This window comes from Theropithecus gelada, chromosome 2, assembly GCF_003255815.1.
Source record: "Theropithecus gelada isolate Dixy chromosome 2, Tgel_1.0, whole genome shotgun sequence".
Taxonomy (NCBI): domain Eukaryota; kingdom Metazoa; phylum Chordata; class Mammalia; order Primates; family Cercopithecidae; genus Theropithecus; species Theropithecus gelada.
Window position 1 is genome coordinate 82,033,524 of NC_037669.1, and position 20,655 is coordinate 82,054,178.

General features: G+C 47.4%; 1 protein-coding gene across 6 annotated transcripts in view; it reads right to left on the reverse strand.

Moving 5' to 3' along the window:
• Nucleotides 1–20,655, reverse strand: part of FLNB (filamin B) — a 168,409-nt gene that overhangs the window by 40,086 nt on the left and 107,668 nt on the right. For 5 of the 6 annotated variants that reach the window (XM_025373982.1, XM_025373978.1, XM_025373974.1 and 2 more), the window contains 9 exons: nucleotides 19,853–19,943; nucleotides 19,417–19,586; nucleotides 12,729–12,846; nucleotides 10,209–10,471; nucleotides 8,028–8,625; nucleotides 7,207–7,380; nucleotides 5,959–6,121; nucleotides 4,991–5,151; nucleotides 1,246–1,413 (listed from right to left, as the gene is read on the reverse strand). In XM_025373982.1, the coding sequence (XP_025229767.1) occupies nucleotides 1,246–1,413; nucleotides 4,991–5,151; nucleotides 5,959–6,121; nucleotides 7,207–7,380; nucleotides 8,028–8,625; nucleotides 10,209–10,471; nucleotides 12,729–12,846; nucleotides 19,417–19,586; nucleotides 19,853–19,943 (1,906 nt within the window). Of the gene's footprint in view, nucleotides 1–126; nucleotides 220–1,245; nucleotides 1,414–4,990; nucleotides 5,152–5,958; nucleotides 6,122–7,206; nucleotides 7,381–8,027; nucleotides 8,626–10,208; nucleotides 10,472–12,728; nucleotides 12,847–19,416; nucleotides 19,587–19,852; nucleotides 19,944–20,655 lie in introns of all 6 variants that reach the window. The other variant, XM_025373970.1, reaches the window with a different exon arrangement.

The window sequence follows — 20,655 nt, forward strand, 5'->3', positions numbered from 1 at the left end:
TAGGTTAATCAAAGCATGGCATGCTCATTAAGCAAAGCAGATGAGGCAGGTGTAAGCCAATTTTAAAGTGAGGCCAGCAAGAAGCATTTGGGTTACATAATTCAGCAGCCATGGGAAAATGCAAACCTTTCTCATTAAAGTCACCCTTCGGGTCACCTTTAAAGAACTCTGAAAGGGCTTTCAAGGGGCTGCGCCATGACTGGGAATCCGTGCCATCAGCTAAAATCAAAAGGCTGTTACTTGAGAGTCCTTCATAACGGAGGCAGATATCCAAGTAAAGCTTCTCTTTCTTTCTTTTTTTCTCCCTCTTTCATTCACACATACACAGGGACACATACATGCACACAAACGCATGCAGGTCCTGAAGCTCTGTAACTTCACAGAATCTGATCCCAGCCCCATGACCTCATTTGCCCCAAACCACTTCTGCCCTGAGCTTCAAAGGACATAACCTCCTGCTGAACTCCATGAAGGAGAAGGTTCCTCTTCAAAGAGGGAAATCCCCATTTGCCACTTCTGTGAATCCAAGAATATATCACTGGGGAGGAAAATCCAGATTATGTAAGAAATTAGGCACACTGTCCTCTATGCGGGAGAAAAGCAATTTTAGGTGCTGAAGGAAGAAACATGGTCACTTACCAAAAAAGGCAAGTTCCAATGCCCTTCAGGGCTTTGTCCCCATATGGCCCGCTAGCCTTACCAAACCCAAGTTCCAGGCTGCCAACAGGGCAGGCCAAATTGCCAACAAAGCCCATTCCCCAAGACACCCTCTGTCTCTGGGGAATTGAGACAATGACAAAGCCACATATCACGTGCATCATGTACCTGGCATTCCCACAGGTTCTGGTATGTACCACATGGACACCAAGGTATCTCAATGACTTATCACTTCCAAACCCCACCATCCGCCACATCCAGACCAACCCGCCCCCTCACAAATGCTGAAACACATAATGAAACAGTCGCCACCATATTACATATGAGAGCCCAAATACTGCTGCTTCATCTAAGAAACTGATAGCCGTATTATTAAATGGGGGGACAGATCACTGGAGAAATAACAAGCCTGCTTACTTGTAAGCAGGAATTTCTACTGTTTAAATAGAACATGAAACAATAAAGTAATTTTTTTAAATTTAATTTTAAGCTCATGAGCAAACTCAAAAGCAAAGCATCTGCTCTGGGTCACGGCTGCCCCTGCCTGGGGCAGATGAATGTCTGCAGGAAGGCAGGGTGCATACTTACCTCGTGGGCCCAGGACCCTCACTTCCAGCGGAGCCAGGCCAGCCTTGCTGCTGTCCACTGTGAAGGACTGCAGGACACGGGCTCGGACGCCTGAGCCCAGCCCAGGGCCGGCAATCTTGACCTTGCTGGGGTCCACAACATCCTTCACAGGAACCCTGAAGGGGCTGCCTGGAAGAGAGGTCATGGGATTCTGAGCACAAGCTGGGAACTGGAGACTACCTTGTGCACACCCAGAATGGCACTGCTGCTCCCCTGGGACCTCGGCCATGCAGGCCTCGGTCAGCTCCTCCTGCCTCACTGTGTGCACTGCTTATGCACCCACTCATTGTTGTCAACCATTCTCACAGAGCACCTACTACATGCAGATGTTGTGCCAGGTGCTGGATCCTGAGTAGTTAACAACCGCCACCCCCCCACCCCGGGAAAGCACAATGCAGGAGAAGGATGAGGCAAGCAAGTCACTCTAACATCCTACATAACGTATTGGGGGTGTGGAAGGTGGAGCACTCAGTAGGCAATCAACCTGGTCTGCGTAAGACCAGAGAAAGCTTTCCAGTAACATCTCAGTTGCAGCACAAGAGGGAGCAGATGGAGAGATGCTTCAGAGAGGCCTCAACACATGCAGGAGCCCAGAGGTGAGGGAGGAGACAGGCTGCTGGAGAAACTGAAGGAGGAAGCCTAGTGGTGGAAGAACAGAATGGAGAGAGATGGGCAGGCCCTGCAGCCCACATCCAGCCCTGTCTCCCACAAATGGCTCCCATGTGTCCCCCAGACTCCTCTCCCTCCAATGCAGCTGGCACCTTCTGACCACACTCGGCCTTCTCAGTCATCCAGCCACCTGGTGAAGCCTCACTGTCTTCCTGAGTGTAAGCTGAGTTCCTGCTGCATGGCTGACTCCACGGGGGACCCTTAGGGCCTCTGACTCCTTGTGGGTGTCCGTTTTAAAGATGAAGCACAGAGGAGTCGAGGAAAGGAGATAGCGATTTGCTAGAGAAGTGCTCAACAGAGAAACAAGGGCTGGGCCATGGACACTCATGGACTTCTCTGTGGAGGGGGGACCTCCCCATCCAGGGTACCTGCAGCATGCCTCAGGCTACCACGCCCATCGTCAAGGGGCCACATGCACCTCTTGCCTTGCACGGGCGTCCTGGTGCTCCCCATGGTATCTGGCAAAGTTAATGACTGCCGTGAAAGCTGAGGGCTCTCTGCTTTGCATCTCAGAGAGTTTATACTTTGTAGAAGTAGAGATGGTAGATAAGACACACAAAGAACTGAGTCTCCGGCTTTCTAACAACAGATGGGTTTCAACAGCATCCAGGACTTTAGCTACATGAAATAAATGGCTGGCCCTGGCAAACAAGCACAGGCCTCCACACTGGGGTGAGAGGAACAAAAGGGGGCTTTACTTTAGAGAGTGACAGTTGAGGATTTCAACGTCAACAGCTGACGGCAAGGGACTACCTCTGAGACCAATCTTTAAGTCAGAGCCTCCACTAGAAGTTGTCTGAACTCAGCATGAGAGTAGCCAAGAATCAACAAACCCGGGTAAGATAAACTGTCCAAGATGGCAGACCCCAAGCATTATCCGCCACTCCCTTATTCCATGCCCAGACACATGTCAGCATTCCCTTATGCCAGCCCTTCTTCCTCATGCACTCTGAACCCCAGTCAATCCAGTGGTCTAGGCAGCCGCCACCAACCGACCACAGCTGGCCTACCACAGGAAATCAACACGCCATTATGGGTAAGACAGGACACGTTGTTAAAAATAACTCCACTCCGGGTTTTTAACCAGGCCAGGAAAAACTGGGCTAATATTTAAGCACCCAGAAATTAGAAGCTGGCAGGTCGCCGACGGTTTCACGGCAGTACCCCCATGGGTTGCCTTAGCTAAGAAGCCTGACGCTAAGAAAACCAACCAACACTTCACTAAATGTTTCCACCTGGGAAAGTTCTGGGGTTCTGGAAAAGCTGGCATTTGGCTGTCTCTGGGAGGCAACAGAGAGCCTGAAACATAAAAAGGCACCATCCACACCTGATGGGAAAACCACAAATGAATGTTTTTTCTGTTGTTATGCTCAAAGATGGCCATTTACTTTAAGCTCACAGGTGGGCCACAGGGGACAAACTCTGACCCCTTTCTGTAAGGGGCATTCGGAAGCTGGTGGCATTCACCAGCCTTTCCCCATAGTCAAAAAGTTTCATTGCCACAAAAACCAGGAGATGTTCATCTCCGCTGTTGCCTGCCAGGTCGGAGCCACCACATCACCCCTCCTGGGAGCAGCCTTCTACTCGTTCTCTGTGCCCAACTCTCTCCTAATGCAAGTGTTACAAAACTCCAAAAGGAGCCCGTAGCTCTGAATTCTGTCACCGAGCCCCATTCTCGTTCTTCATAGCAGTCATCACAAGTTTTAGTTGTATAAGCCCTAGACAGTAAGCTCCCTGAGGGCAGGAACTTTGTCTTGCCCAAAGCTGAAATCTCCTAGACTAGTGATTATGGGAATTTTAAAAATCTATATTGAATGAGCCACAAGCACAAGTTTGAGGAGAAACATGTTTTAAATGACTTGAGGCTTAAATGAATATCTAAGTAGAATCAATCTGAGTTGAATGTCAACATTTTCTGATCAGTGTGAGAGAAAGACAGTGAGTGTGAGTGTGTGTGCACATTTCCATGTGGTAATGGGGAAGCAGGGATGGAATCAGGAAAATGTGTGGTCAGTGGACACTCCAGCTGCCTGAGAGTCAACCCAGAACCCAGCAGTGGGCCTCTCAGCCTGCCCTTCTCCTCTCAGCATGACCCAGAGAGAGAAGAACAAGCCTCCGCTGAGGCTTTTCCTGCTCCTGGGGTCCTGGGGTGGGGCTCTGCCCTCTTCACACCACACCTGAGACGAGGCATAAGTGGCCCAGAACAGCCCCAGTCCTTGGTCTTGTGTCCACACCACATACTCACCTGCCCTTTTAGAAATGGGGGTGGGGGAGGTGGTCTCAGAATTCACCACTATAAAATTCATCCATGTAACCACAAACAACTTGTACCCCAAAAGCTATTGAAATAAATAAATAAAATGTGTGGGGGTGACAATCATTTGAGTAGAGAACTAGAACCTATGGAGAGTCCTCCCCCCAAAACAAATGGGGGAGGGTCCTTCACTACTTAAGTCATATATTTGTTTATTGTTTGAATCTTTACAGTGGTGGTTCAGCCTGAAGTGATTTTGTCCCTTAAGACATCTGACAAGATATAGAGACATTTTTGGTTGCTACAAATAAGAATGGGGAAGGAGAAGTCTGCTATGGGCATCTAGCAGGTACAGGCCAGGGATGCTGACAAAAGTCTACATTGCACAGGACAGCCCCACACCACAAAGAATCATCTGGCCAAAAGTTGAGAAACCCTGTTTCACAGTGAGTGCCAAAGTTGAGAAACATAGTGCCAAAGTTGAGAAACCCTGTTTCACAGTGAGTGTACACGACATCACTAAATACAAAAGAAATTATAAAGAAGAATTTGAATCTGCATATCTTGATCAGCTACTAGCATTGTCAGTGAAAAAAAGAAGCCAAGACACATGAATAAGGTCTATAAGAGCCAAGCACAAAATAAGGTAGAGATTTTTTTTTTTCCTTTTGCTGCTATTACAAATATCAGATTGTTTTTCCCACTCAGAGAGATAAGCAAAATCAAACCCATTTTCCTGCAAAATCAATTCTTCTTTGGGGTCCTCTCTGAGGAAGAGCTTACCAGGGATGTGGGCTCCTCCATATGTGATATTAACATCATAATCCCCCGGAGCGAAAGGAATGTACTCAGCACTGCAGCTGCCATCCTTGTTGTCCCTGCAATTTATCTTTGACTCTGATGGTCCCTCAACAGTGATGCCAAGCCCACCAATTCCTGCCCCTCTGGAAAGGATGGAAAAGAAAGTGAAATATGCACCATTTATGCTGGTCTGCTTATTGCCAATATTCATGCAAATTCCCTTTATAAACTATTCCATGTAGCTACCCCAATTCAATTACTACGATACACTCTCACAAAGGGAATTTCACATTAGTATAATATAAATAAAGACACTCTGACCCCTCCTTTTCAATGCTTATGTTTCATTGATTTTCCTTTTTCTTGAGGCAGTCTCACTCCATTGCCCAGGCCGGTGTGCAGTGGCGCGGTCCTGACTCACTGCAACCTATGTCTCTCTGGTTCAAGCAATTCGCATGCCTCAGCCTCCCAAGTAGTAGCTGGGATTACAGGCATGTACTAGCAAGCCCAGGCTAGTCTCAAACTCCTGGCCTCAAGCAAATGTCCCATCTGGGCCTCCTGAAGTGCTGGGATTACAGGTGTGAGCCACCATGCCCAGCCTATTTTTCTTATCTAATTGCACTGGCTAGGACTGCAAGTACAACACAGGCATATGCCTTGCAACCAACTTTAATAAAAATACTTACAAGGTTGGCTACAAATTTTTACATTATGAAGTTACAGAGCTTGATTCAGTCCCAGTTTGCTAAATAGTTTCATGACCATTATCTAGTGCTTTGGTATGTTTTTTAGGTATGCTTGGTCTTTCTATGTAACATAAGTCTCTACAGAAGGAAATATACATTATAAAAATAAAAATGCATCTTATCAAAAGTTAGGAAACTATGACACATAGTAGAATCTAGCCATAAAAATGAGATTCAAGACACCAAATGTAGGGCCTTGCCTACCTGGTAACCACAGTGAAGACATTGGGCTTGTTGGTAAAGGCCTCTTTCAATCCAGGTCCTTGGGCTTGTACCCTAGATGGTTGGCAGCCTTCAGTGACAGCCACCTTGAAGGGACTGTTTGGGATAGGCACATCATCATATGTCACCTCCACTACATGGAGACCTGTTCAAAACAAGAAACAGAAACACATATTTGCACATAAATCCCCTATTTGTGAAAAAATGATTCTCTACTTCAGAGTTTTATCTAGCATTCAAGTCTGCATGCTATACTATGTTATTTGGAAAAGGGGGTTAAAAACACAGTAATGTGGCTTGGGGCAGTGGCTCACACCTATAATCCCAGCACTTTGGGAGGCCAAAGTGGGTAGATCGCTTGAGTCCAGGAGTTCAAGGCCAGCCTGGGCAACATGGCGAGACCCCATCTCTACAAAAAATACAAAAATTAGCTGAGTGTGGTGGTGCACACCTGCAGTTCCTGCCACTCAGGGGACTGAGGCAGGAGGATCATTTGAGCCCAGGAGGTTGAGGCTGCAGTGAGCTGTGATTGCACCACTGCACTCCAGCCTGGGTGACAGAGTGAGATCCTGTTTCAAAAAAAAACAAAAGAAAACAAACCCACAGTAATGTAGGTATGATCTGACTTTTAAATAATACAAACCATCTATCTGCAGTCACATAAGCCACTCCATCCCAACCAAGCAAATATTCAAGTCAGTTATCCTAAACAGACTACCCGCATTTGGGAAAACACCACCCAGCCATTAACCAAAAGAAAAAGCGAAACCCACGAAACAGAAGAAACATACATCTACAAGAAGATTAAAAATATCTATGCCACAATATTGTAGGCTTCCGATCTCCAGGTAGTGGAGATATATATGGCACTTTTATTTTTTTCTTTATGCTTTTCCATTTATTGAAATTTTTTATAATTCCTAATACTCAAGAAGAAAGAAATTCATACGCAAAGAAAAATGGCACAAATGAGCAACATCATGGCATTACCCCATAACCTGCTGAGGTGAGACTGAGGCTAAACCCAGCCCACCTATTACACAAGGCCAGCAAGCCAGGCACTGAGTGGGTAGGTGACTGCTGCGGAGGCTGACTTCCACTCTGTCACTCTGCATGTGGCCCTGCTAAGACAGGCCTAGCACATGGGGCAGGTGTCAGTACCAGCCACCAGGAGGAAATGACCAAGGACAACTCTGAACAAGGGTCCAGTCCGAGGACAGGGTGGCTCACCTTTCTCAAAGGGTGTGTATTCCACCTGGTAGGTCCCATCAGCATTGTCTGTGACAAAGCACTCGGTGGAGGCCCCTGAGGGGTTGGCAATGTGGGCCTTGATGTGGTCACCCCCAACCTGGGTCAGTGGCCGAGAGTCAACCGTAAAGTCGGTGGTGGCTTCCCGGAACACATCTGCAGAGCAAGCACACAGCTAACACTGCCACCAGTACCCCAGACCCAAGAGTAAACCCCAGAACCAAGGCTCTTGGCACTTCAGGACACATGAAGTCTAATTTCAGTAACGGTGGAAAACTGGTTTTTCTACCTCTGAAATCAAGAATATTAACCCACTCCCTCCCAAAAGCAGTCCCTTCCAGAGTAGCCATGGCTAAGTGACAACATGACTGTTCACACTGAGGGCCCTAGGACAGGTTAAAGGTTGAAGACAAACCTGCCGTGTAGCATGCAGGTGTTAGCCAACACCACATTTTAAACTTTTTTCCAATTAAATGCCAACATGTTGTATGTTGAGTTTCTAGAGAAAAATCAAGATTTCGGGCTTTGCCAGAAAAACTAGAGGTTCTGCTGACAATGCTAGGTCCTGTTCCCCATGGAGAAACAGAAAACAGGGGTCAGCTAACACGGTCCCCAGAAATGCAATGTGCTCAACCTTCACCAGGGCCCCCCAACCACTCCCTGAGGCAGAGGGAACAGGTGAGCACCGCCTCATAGGTCACCTGGCTCCTGCACGTGGCTGAGTTTGCAGCTCCAAGTTTCAGGTAACCCTTAAGTCCCAGCTTGCCTTTTTTTTTTTTTTTTTTTTTTTAAATGAAACCCACCTTTCCCTTCTATCCCTGGTCCAAAGACTTTGATCCTGCTGGTGTCCACGGCAGGCTCCACCTTGACCCGGGCGGGGAAGTGTGGCACGAGTTCACCACCATACTTCATGGTCAGTGTGTACATGCCGGCCGTCAGAGGCACGTAGGTCACCGCGTAGGTGCCATCTTTGTTGTTCTGAATACTGACTTCGGCTTTTGCTCCCGAGTCTGAGACAGCTTCCAGGCCCAGGGCCCCTGGTCCCGCTTCTGAACAGTCGACGCTAAGGAGCCCAGCTTCACCCACCTTCCCATGCTCGAGACCTGGCCCCGATGCCACGACTTTAGAGGGGTCAAAGGGCATTTCAATGTCGGCTTTGAAGGGAGACCCAGGTATGTGGACTTCCTCAAAGAGGATGTTGACGAAGTACTCCCCAGGTTTTGTGGGAAGGTAAGAGACTGAGCAGGTCCCGTCACCATTGTCGGAGCACTCGATTTTGGCCTCGCATGGACCTTCCACCGTTAAGCCCAGACCTCCGGTACCAGCTCCTTTGGTATCGATGGTGAACTCAGCAGGCTTGCCCACAAGACCACCTTCGAGGCCGGGACCATGCGCCTTCACCTATTTGAGCAAAGAACAAAGTCAAACTGCACTGGGATCACTGCTCAGCCAGCACTGCTTTCAACACCCACGCATGTAATCAGCGTGGAAGTGCATCTTAGCCAGGCAGCCCTTCTCTTGGGGCTTCATGTGTCACACATGCACACATCAGTTAGATCCACAACAGCCAATGCAGTAAATGCCTCAGAACTTGATCACCAGCGAAAAGGCACGAGAGGTGTGACCCCCTGGAGCAGCCCCTCTAAGACTCTCCTCTCTCCTACCACACCTGACCCTTCTAAATCAGAGGCCTGGACTTGGAGACCTAATGTCCATTCCAACAAACATACGCAAGATCCCAGCTTGAGGGCTCATGGAAGGGCTCTTGTGGAGCTGGCTGTGGCTTAGGCTGTTGCACTTTGCTCAACAAATTCTGTGTAATAAAAAAACTAAATTGTTTCTAAAAAAGAGTGAGGAATGAGGCTTTCACCTCTAATTCAACAAATAAGACACCTTCATAGGATTTATACCATTGAGACCACTGGAAATCTTCCAAAACCCCCTGAGTCAGGGTTACTATGAACAAATGACAATGAACTTTTTTTTTTTTTTTTTTGGAGGGGACGGAATCTCACTCTGTCGCTCAGGCTGGAGTGTAGTAGCACAATCTCAGCTCACTGCAACCTCTGCCTCCCAGGTTCAAGTGATTATCCCACCTCAGCCTCCCGAGTAGCTGGGATTACAGGTGTGCGCCACCATGCCCAGCTAATCTTTGTATTTTTAGTAGAGATGGGGTTTCACCATGTTGGCCAGGTTGGTCTCAAACTCCTGACCTCAAGTGATCCATCCACCTTGGCCTCCCAAAGTGCAGTGATTAAAGGCATGAGCCCCACCGTGCCCAGCCATGAATAATGTATTTTTTGTTGTTGTTGTTTTTTGAGACGGAGTCTCGCTCTGTCGCCCAGGCTGGAGTGCAGTGGGGCGATCTCGGCTTACTGCAAGCTCCGCCTCCCAGGTTCATGCCATTCTCCTGCCTCAGCCTCCCGAGTAGCTGGGACTACAGGTGCCCACCACCACGCCTGGCTAATTTTTTGTATTTTTAGTGGAGACAGGATTTCACTGTGTTAGCCAGGATGGTCTCGATCTCCTGACCTCGTGATCCGCCCGCCTCGGCCTCCCAAAGTGCTGGGATTACAGAGGCATGAGCCACCGCACCTGGCCAGAATAATGTATGTTTATATTACATGATTCAAGCTTCTATAGGGTGAGCTCCGTCTGTGAGCTGGGTGCTAGGCAGAGGCCTCACGTTTGCTAACTCACCTGCCCCTTACAGGCTGGCTTTGTAGTGAGGACTGTGATTATGCTAACAAGCGAAGAAAGAAGACTCTGGGACAGGGAGCCCCTCACCAAAGTCTTATAGTCAGAGAGCAAGAGGAGGAGCAGGGTTGTTACCCACCTACCCAAGGGACCTTTCACAGTGAATTGTGCTGACTTTCATCACAAAACGATTTTCAGAAGGTCTTTGCCAGGAAGAACCAGAGAAGGACTATGGTGTCATGTTTGACAACAATGAGGCAAGTTCTGGGACAAAAGCAAAGGCTGACCTTGGTGGGGTCTGGTGGCAGTGAGGCCTCCACTGTGTAGGGGCTCCCGGGCACAGGGTGTCCATCGTAGGTCACGTCTACAGCATACAGCCCCTCCTCCCGAGGGATGAACTTGGCTGTGCTGCTCTCCCGGCCTGTCACAGGTGTCACTAGGCATGGCACAACCTTCCGAGAGGGGCTGAGGATTGTCACGTCCAGCTTCCCCTGGCCTCCTGCCCCCCTGGTATCAACGGTGAATTCCTGATCCTTCCCAACTTCCACCCCTGGAAAAGAAACACAAGCCAAGGTGAAGAGCTGACCGTTTTCAGCAGCAGGAACAATCCAGAGCACAGAAGCAATGGTTCTTTGGACACAGGGACTTATCTCAGCCTCTACCATAAGCAACAGCTGCTGCAGAGGACAAGCAGCAAAGCTGAGTAAGTATCATCTGCATCTCAGCCTCAGTAACAACCAGTGAAGGCATAATCATCCATTAGTGATGACAGCAATAATGGCTATCATTTACTAAATGCATTTTATATGTCAAGCACAAATAGGGTATTGTCTTAATTTTCACCACAATCCTATGGGGTATTTATTATTAACCAATGGCTTTCACAGATAGGGAAACTGATGCTCAGAGAGGTTAAGTAACGTGTCCAGGGTGACATATGCAGCAGCCTCCCAACTGGGACTTAAAGTGAAATTTACCTGACCCCACAATCTTTGCTGACCAGAAAGTTGTAATCTGACACTGTCTTCTCTTACTTACTTACTTTTGGTGTTAACTTTATATCCAAACACCCTCATAAGTCAATGTTTTATTTACTAATTCTTGGCAGCCAACTCCATCTTACAGGCACCCTTCCCCCTCAAGAGAGCAGAAGTCACAGAGCTGCCAAACGCGAGGCGATTGAAGCAAGTCCTGAGAACTAACTGTACCGTGATGGTTTCCAAAAGGTCTCTGCAAAGCAGGGCTGCAGGAAGCCCAAGCGTTAGATTAGACAAAAGCAGGGAAAGGACTTTACCCAAAACAAAAGCACTGGGAACACAGGGCCCCCGCCACAACTCAGAGAACCTTGACTCTGAAGCAACACAGGGCCTGGCAAGATGGACACTGTCGAACCATAAGCAAGGAGGTCACGGGTCACCACTTCCCACCGGAAAAGTGGCTTTCCTAATTGGCACCATGCTTTTCCTGTTCTGGAGTCAAAGCTCTCGTGTCTTGGGGAAAGGAGTGACAAGGGGAGACATGACAGGGTTGGGCAGCAAACGTTCACACACTCAGGGCTGGCTGCCCCAGCTACAAAAGCCAACAGCGAGCTCTCACTTCGGATCTCCACAACTGGGAGCTGGCCTTGGTTGCAATTTGTGCGCTTGGGTCACAAGTGAAGGAAGATGCTCACTGATGGCACTGCCAGTGGTACCCTGGAGAAACCCTCACAGGTGAATACAGGAGGCCCCGTCCTGGGGGTATGCACTCAGCCCTGCCTCAGTAAGCCTGAAACCAGGTGAATGTGAGCCCAGAGGGGCATCCAGTCTGGGGCCACTCAGTGGTAAATACCAACAGAAAAGATGTAGGAGTGAATGATTCCTGAGGTGCACTTTTGGAGGCAGGCTGAAGACATAGGTTTATACAGCAGGGCAACTCTAATGCAAAATAAATATAGCCAAATGTTTTCCACAGGCATCTCTATATGTATAGATGCAGAGAGAAGATCTGGAAGAACAGAAACTGAATTGACAACTGTGGTTAATCCTAGGGAGCAGGAGAGGTGAGGGTTAAAGTAGAATTACCCCTTAACTATAATGTTTTTTAGATGAAAAATGGATTTATTTTTACTTGTACAAAAAAATCATTTTATGAGCATGTGTTGAACATCTGAAGCTGAGTGATAAGTACATCAGTGTTCATGTTACATTATTCTCTTTTCTTTTCTATGTTTGAAATTTTCCTACTAAAAAATAATTACAAAATTGAAAATAAGCGAAATGGGCTTATACTAGTAAAATCCCTAACAAGCTAAAGGAATATTGGGATGGGGCAGAGGCGTGGTGGTAGTGACTTCTGAGTGCCAGGGATCTGGCATTTATGCTTGACTCGCAACCTTAATGTGGATTCAGTTGCCAAGGACAGCTGGCACAGTTAGAAATTCATCAGAAAGCGATGTGGCCCAAATTCTCTTTTTACTGAACACTTCCTACTGCAATGCCAGCAATATACTGAGGGCTGACTACGTGCCAGCCTCTGAACCATTAGCTCATATAATTTTCACGATATTCCCACAGGTGTTCTCAACCTCTGCCCGCCGACACCCTCACTGTATAAATGAGAAAGCTGAGTCTCGGTGAGGCTAAGGGGCAGACACAGTCACAGTTATTTCACAGCACGGCCCTAATTCAAACCAAAGTCTGTGCAACTGCAAAGTCTCTTAAAGTAGAATTTGCTTCTCTGTGAATTCCATCTTTTGAAGAAAATCTAACCAGCAGCCACGCTGGGTGGTCATCAACAACCCATATGCCCTCCATTCAGGCACTTACTGTTTTCCAGCCCATTGAGTTTTATCTTGCTCAGATCCAGCGGTGCAGCAACACCCACAGTGAAAGGGCTTTTAGGGATGGGATCGCCCCCGTAAGTCACCAGAACCTGCATGTTGCCCTGGAACAAAAGAGAAAACACAGTTTACCTTTCGGTACCAACATGCTAACTTGATATTTAAACTCCCCGCAAGATCCCTCATTCTTCCCACAGACAGGGGAGACTTGATTCCAATCAGTGTAGAAAGTGTCTTAGATCTGAAAAATCAGATCAAATAAGAGCAGCTAATAATAACAGGAGCAATTTTTATAATTTGATAATGAACATTTTCTACACACCAAGCACCGTGCTATGTGCTTTTATGCATTTCCTCAATTCAAGATCAAAACAGTCCTAAGGGGTAGTTCCTACTGTCATCTCATTTTTTCAGGACAGGAAACTACGGCTCAGACTGGTAAATAACGTATCCCAAGTCACACACCTTGGTAAGGGTGCAAGCTGGGCCTCATACCCATGGCCCCCAAACCTGTGTCCTAGCTGCTCTGCCAAACCACCTCCCCACCATCATACCCAGTGCCAGCCACAGGTACAGCAGCTGGGCCTGGAGCCACTAACCACACAGAATCATTTCTGTCCTGGGAATCCATTTGAGGCCCCCAGGCTGCAACAGGGATTTGCAAGAGTTCACTTAGACCCGTGCTAAGACCACCACACAGTATCTGAACTTCCATTATGTGAAACAAAATAAAATTGCAAGTGTGAAGGCAGACGGTGCTTGCAGGATTGGCAGGCTCCCTCACGGGTGGCCGGGTGGCACGGGATGGCCATGTGTGTGCCATTTCTCTCCTCTGGCCGGTTCCAGGATGGCACACAGCCAGCTTCTTCTCTCCATGGTTGGCCAAGTTCCCTCCCTCCAAACTGAGGCTCCAAGAAATCTCATGGCTGTCTCAGTAGATCAAGATCCCCTTCACCTCAATTGACCAGGCATAATGTAACAGGAAAGTGGGAGGGAGACATGAGTTCCCCCCAAGAATCCAGCAGCCTTGCTGGAATGCAGGCCCTGCTGAAAGCTGTTGCTGATCGAGTGTTAAAAGGGTGTATAGCATTTGGCCTATGTATATTTTGTCACATTCCTTTTGTAATAAGGAAGGGGGTAAAGGCCAAGAAAAAAAACAACAGCAGCAACAAAACAAAAACTGGTTGCATCAATGAAGGGAGGATTAATTTTCTAGGATTTTAAAGTATTGCACACAAAACCAACTGGCCCCCTGCCTCATGCGTACAACATTTCCTGGTAAAATGTGCACAGGTCAAATTCAACAGAGCTGGGAGCCAGCCAAGAGGCAGGAAATGTCTCCTTCTTGTACTGTTTAAGGCAGGACTGACTCGCTACTTCAGCCAACGCGGCACTCCCAATGTGCCAACTCTTCCCGAGCTTCCGTTTCCCCACAGCCCCTAACAATTCAGGGGCTCACTAGGCAGACCTCAGGCTAACCAGAGGTCTTGGGGATACCTTCTCCCTCACCTGCATAAAGTTTTCTGGCCACTTCTCTGAAGCGCTAAAAAAGAGAGTGAAAAGTCCTCTTCCAGTTAAACCCACCCATCCCATAAAAGAAAGTATGCTCTCGTTACCAATCAAAAACAAAACAAAAACTCAGATAGAAAATGAACTCTACCTTAAATAACCTAAGAAGGGGGAGGGAAAAAATCTTGGAGATTTACACCTACAATGCCTACAGCATTTTAAGGCATCCCCTGAGGCCCCAACTAAGGAATGCACTGTGTTTATTCCCCAACAGGGCCATGAAGTAAGGGATGTATGGGTAGTGATGGCCAGTGCATTTTGCCACACCTTGCAGGCTGCAAGACAGTTTCACTCTCCTCTACATGCTTCTGAAACCTGAATCTTATCCTTCAAAATATACATACACAAGACACCGATCACCGATCAGACAGCTCAGAAGAGGATGGGACTGAGAGAGCCACCCTCGGCGCCATCACTTTTAGGGCCCTCTGGGAGCAGCCAGGACCACCATGGTAAGAACACTTCAAGGTAGACACTGCTACCCTGTGAGGGTCTGTGAGCTCACAGGGATTCCTAAAGGTGCCAGAGTAGCACATGGAGTTGTCCCCAAACCTAGTGGCTCCCAGCACAGCATGTAATGGAGACATTGCCACTAGCTTCTCAAACAGCTCTGCTTGGGGGAAACTGGGGTGAGAAATTTAAGCTGCTTGAGGCCACCCACAACCAAGAGAAGACCAAAGTCCTCAGGGAAATAACTTCCCTCGTATAAAATTGAGTCTTTGACCTCTGGGAGGGTCCTCAAGTCCCAACCCAACAAGTCCATTCCTCTAAGGCAAAACGAGCTCTACTCTTGCATCCTCAAGGGACTCACAGGATCCTACAGTCATCCACGTCGCTCATCCACCCCAGGCAGGCAAGCACCTGCAAGCTGTCACTCAGGAACTTTGCTAGGTGGAGTGGCAGGGCTGCAGGTGTCAGGGAGCAAAACCAGCAACGAGGGACCTGGGTTACTCAGGCAGGAACTCAGCTCCCACGTGGCACAGCCTGTGTTCTGAGGGGGAAGCGCCCACCCCAGGCCAGGACACGCCCATGCCCAAGCAGCCACCTTTCTGGGGATTTCCAGCCTGTTACCCCCTAAAACCACCATGAGAAGAGGTGCCTGGGGGTGTTAGCCCTCAAAGTAGGCTCCCTCCCCCGTGTCAGGGGGTGGCTTTCTGGGCTGCCCCAGGTTTCTTAACCACATCCAAGGGCATACTTCCTTAGCCCAGTCTTGAGCTTTTAGCCGCTCTTGAGAAAACAGAGTTCAAAGGAGAATGAGGAGGTGTGGGCATCACTCTTCTACCAGATTACAACGTTCTTAGGCCATCTCTGCTTGTGAATCCAGGCACCACATCATTTATTCACTCACTCACAGCCATTAATCTATACAGAGCACTTATAGGGCCAGGCTCTGTGCTGGGGATGGGGGTGGGAGTGGGAAGGAAACTCAATCCAAGGAGAGATTTAATATTTTCTTTGCCATAGAAAAATAGGCAGAATTGCAAGTTGCCCAAATAATGAAACAATAAAACTAGCTCTAAACAACAAACAACAAGAAGGACCCCAGTGCCACCCTGTAAGTCATTCACACTGAAGGCAACAACCGCTACCAAGGCCCACCAGGCTCCCTGAATGTATCCTGGGACCATCCGGACGCACAGCCCTAAGTGAGTACTCACCATGGCAGCAGTTCTCAAACCTGCTATCAGAGAACTGGATGAATGTGACCTTGGGGTGACTCTGAAGTAAGGAGCCTCCCCTCCAGCATCACTTCAAAGGGGACAAAACCGGACCTGGGGTGACTCTGAAGTAAGGAGCCTCCCCTCCAGCATCACTTCAAAGGGGACAAAACCGGACCTGGGGTGACTCTGAAGTAAGGAGCCTCCCCTCCAGTATCACTTCAAAGGGGACAAAACCGGACCTAGGCTCCTAACCACTTCTGCCTCAACCAGCAGCAGAGGACGTCTCGGGTACTGGGTTCTGCAGTCCTTTCCAAGGATGCAGGTCAAACCCTGACCCTGTCCTGACATCTGCAACTTACTTTCTAACGGCTCAGCCAAAACACTAAAAGGCATAGAGACGTAGAATAAAGCAAAAGTCACAAAATGTTTTTAGAAGACACTATGACCTTGTGATCCTAGTCATTGTACACAGACAGCTATGGCTTTCTGGTGCATTCTCCTAAAGAATGTGGAGAATTTGGCAACAAACAAGATTCAGGCTGGTGCACCCAATAGTAAGGCTCCCACCAACCCTCAGAACCATCAGCAGGAAAATAATTACCTACTTACTATTGAGTGGCCTGATGAGAAAAGGAGGCTCTATCTATAAAAGTATTAGTTTTATCATTACTAATAATGAATGTTTTGTTTTGGATTTTTTATTTTAAAGCACAGGAAGAAGCAACTCTGGAGATAAAAAGCCACATTTATAACCTGCACACGAGAACTATTAACAGAGTAAAAGGGCAACCCAAGGAGTGAGAGAATATATTTGCAAATCATTTATCTGATAAGGAACTAATATCCAGAATACATAGAGAATTCCTAAAACTCAACATAAAATTAAGAAGGTTGATATAAAAATGGGCAAGTAGATAATTCTCCAAAGAAAATATGCAAATGACCAACAAGCACGTGAAAAGATTATCAACATCGCTAATCATTAGGAAAATGCAAATCAAAACCACAATAAGACACCATCTTACTCTCAATAGGATAGTCACTATCAACAACAACAACAACAACAACAAAAACAGAAAAAAACAACTGTTAACAAGGATGTGGAGAAACCGGAACCCTTGCATGCTGTTGGCAGGACTGTAGCAGTGCAGCCACTGCGGAATACAGTATAGTGGTTTCTCAAAAAAGCAAAAAGAGATTTCCATATGATCCAGCATTGCATGTCTGGGTATATACTCAAAAGAATTAAATGCAGAGGCTCAAAGAGATATATGTACACCCAGCATTATTCACAACAGACAAAAAAGACGGAAGCAACCCAAATGTTCTTCAACAAATGAAGAAGGCCGGGCATGGTGGCCCATGCCTATAATCCCAGCACTTTCAGAGGCTGAGGCGGGCGGATCACCTGAGATCAGGAATTCGAGACCAGCCTGGCCAACAGGGTGAAACCCCATGGTGAAACCTTGGCCAACATGGTGAAACAGCCATACTAAAAATACAAAAATTAGCTGGGCATGGTGGCACGTGCCTGTAGTCCCAGCTACTTGGTAGGCTGAGGCAGGACAATCACCTGAACCGAGGAGACAGAGGTTGCAGTGAGCCAAGATAGTGCCACTCCAGCTTGGGGAACAGAGCAAGGCTCCATCTCAAGAAAAAACAAACAAACAAACAAACAAACAAACAAAAAAACCAATGAAGAAAGAAGCAAAATGTATACACATACAATGGAATGCAGCCTCAAAAAGCAATGAAGTTCTGACACATGCTACAACGTGGATGACAATGGAGGACACTATGCAAAGAAAAACAAATCAGTCACAAAAAGACAAATACTGAGGTCAGGCGCAGTGGCTTATGCCTGTAATGCCCGCAGGTTTGGAGGCTGAGGTGAAAGGATTGCCTCAGGCCAGGAGTTCGAGACCGGCCTGGCCAACATGGCGAAACCTGTCTCTACCAAAAATACAAAAATTAGCCAGGTGTGGTGGCATGTGCCTGTAATCCCAGCTACTCAGGAGGCTGAGGCAGGAGAATGACTTGAACCCAGGAGGCAGAGGTTGCAGTGAGCTAAGATCATGCCACTGCAGTCCAGTCTGGGCGACAGAGCGAGACTTTGTCTAAAATAAATAAATAAATAAAAATAAAAATTTGGAGAAGAAAGCACAAACAGCAGCAAGCCTGGACGAAAGGGGCCACATTTATAACATGACACACACAATCCCTTTGATTCCATCTCCAAGGGTGTGCAGCCCCCAAACTCAGGGGACAGCTACACCATGTCCCCTCCTCACTATAATCCTCCTTCTTCCCCACTTGACTCTTGCCCACTCCTCACTGAGAGGACCCAGGTGGAGGCAAGGCTTCTGAGCAGTGTTTCTGCTGAAACCGTTGCCCTTCTTCTCCTACAAATGGCATTTCAAACACAGCAGGATCGTTTCCCTTAAGAATAAAGGAATCTCAGAGGTTTGGAACAACCACTTAGAACACGAGGCTTAAGTATTAAAATCCAGACTTTTCTGCCAGGATGTCTGGTCTCCAGACCCCAGAGGTGTGAACATGAAGCAAAACAAAATTTTAAACAAATATAATGGATACAGGGCTTCAGTTTTACAAGATGTAAAGAGTTATGGAGATGGATGGTGGTGATGGGTGCACGACATAATGAATGCACTTAACACTAATGAACCATACACTTAAAAATGGTTAAGATGGTAAATTTTATGTTATATATATTTTACCACAATAAAAAAAATTTTTAAATGTTTTTAAACAAATAAACATTAACTTGTACAGAGAGGTAGTTTTAAGGCCCCTATGGCCTGAAATAATCAGAGGAAGCCAGCCTAGACGGTAAGATCACATGTGAAATCCTGCATTTTGTAAAGGGGAATAATTTGTTGCCCTAAATAGTGTGTTGGGCCTTAGGGACAAAAGGCTGAACTGGCTCTTTGAGAAAAGACCTCATTCCAACACCTCGTAAAAGGGGTAAACTAAGCTAAAAGGGCCAGGAAGGAAACATAAAGGTGTAGCAGCTCTTTCTCTGTGGGTAATTAATGAAAAGACTAAAAGGCAGCTGGTGAGGCTGCGAGGGAGTGCACGTGTGTGTGTGAACATGTGCGCACCTGTGTGTGTAACAGAAGGATAGATATTAGGGCCTGAATATCAATAACTGAGCATTTCTCTGATAAAACCCAAACCGAAGGTAGAGATATGGGACCAGCTTCCTGCTTGCTCTTGGGGAATTCTGCAGTCCACCTGACAGAACCCATCGGGCTTCCTACAGGTGCTCCCAGAGGGGTTCAAAATGCCAGGAGCCACTTCCCATCAGGAAGCACTTTGGCAGAGCACCTCTCACACCCCTTGGTGTCCACAGTGACCCAGCACAGACTGCATAGAAAAGAGCCTGGCTGGGGACCAGGGGAGCAGAGGGGAGAAGGACCCTACCTGTTGGGTGGGTGTATATTTAACGGTGTGGGAGTAGTCGTAGTTATCGATGACATCCAAATCCTTCACTGCATCGCCAGGAAGAGGGCTGTTGAACTGCACGTTGAGCGGGGCTTTCCCAGCCCCCTTGGTGTAGACAGTGAAGTGGGTCGGTTTCCCATTTTCCACACCTGGAAAAGATATACTGTGTGAGGAGACAGACCAGCTGGAGTAGTTTCACTTTGAGAACCCGTCAGACAGGTTCAACAGCACCAGGTGTATTATGACAGCCGGCTACAGGCCCTGGCTGGCCACTGCTGCATCAGAGCTGCACAGAACACCTGCCAGCTTGCTGTTGGTGTTGATGGAGATTAGGTTCCTCAAGGCCATGGACGAAACACGCCCAGTGCCACCGGCCAGCAGAGGGGCCCAGGACAACCTTGATGTGCCATCTTACCTGCTTTGCTGAGCCCTGGGCCTTCTGCCTTCACTTTGCTGGCATCGTGGGAAGGGTCAACTTTGACTCTGAAAGGGCTGGCGGGGATTTCCTGTAGCAGAGACACGGTCTTAGTAGGAAAGCCCCTGAAGCAACAGCCAGAGCTCAGGGTGCCTTGAACAAACGGTGAACCTTAGCATCACTCTGACTTAGTGAGGGGTGAGCAGACTTCTGTTACCACAGGTAAACAGAAGGGTAAGATAAGCCAAAAGGGCCCAGCATTGGGTAAGGGTCTTCTATAATAGGTCACTCTCTAATGCCTGGATCCCTGATGTCACAAATAAACCTGAGGACTTTGAGCCTGTAATACCAAATGTTAAGTACTTAGGATGAAAAATGCCAACAAGAATAAAACCAAAAAGGATAATAATATATGGGGCTGAAGGAAGGAAATGTCCTCCAGGAACAGCTGAGAGCTAAGGTCTGGGGAAATGCAAGAAGTGATCAGAGACAGAACAATTATAATTCTTCAAAAAGAATGTTGCAGACTATTGGAATAAAGGCAGAAGAGGTTAAATGGATGATGTCAAGACCACTAGACCACTACCTTTAGGCACAGAACATTCTACTAAGGTTCCCATTTACATGTAAGGTTAATTTTAATCCCTATGATTTCAAAATTCTCTCTTTCAGGATCCTGCTCACCCTATCTTCATCATTGCATACCTGAAACTTCAAATCACCTCTCTCTATAAAAGTTTAAGGGCAGAGACCACTGTCATTTGCTTCAAAGGCATCAAAGTAGAACATATCTAGAAGCTAAT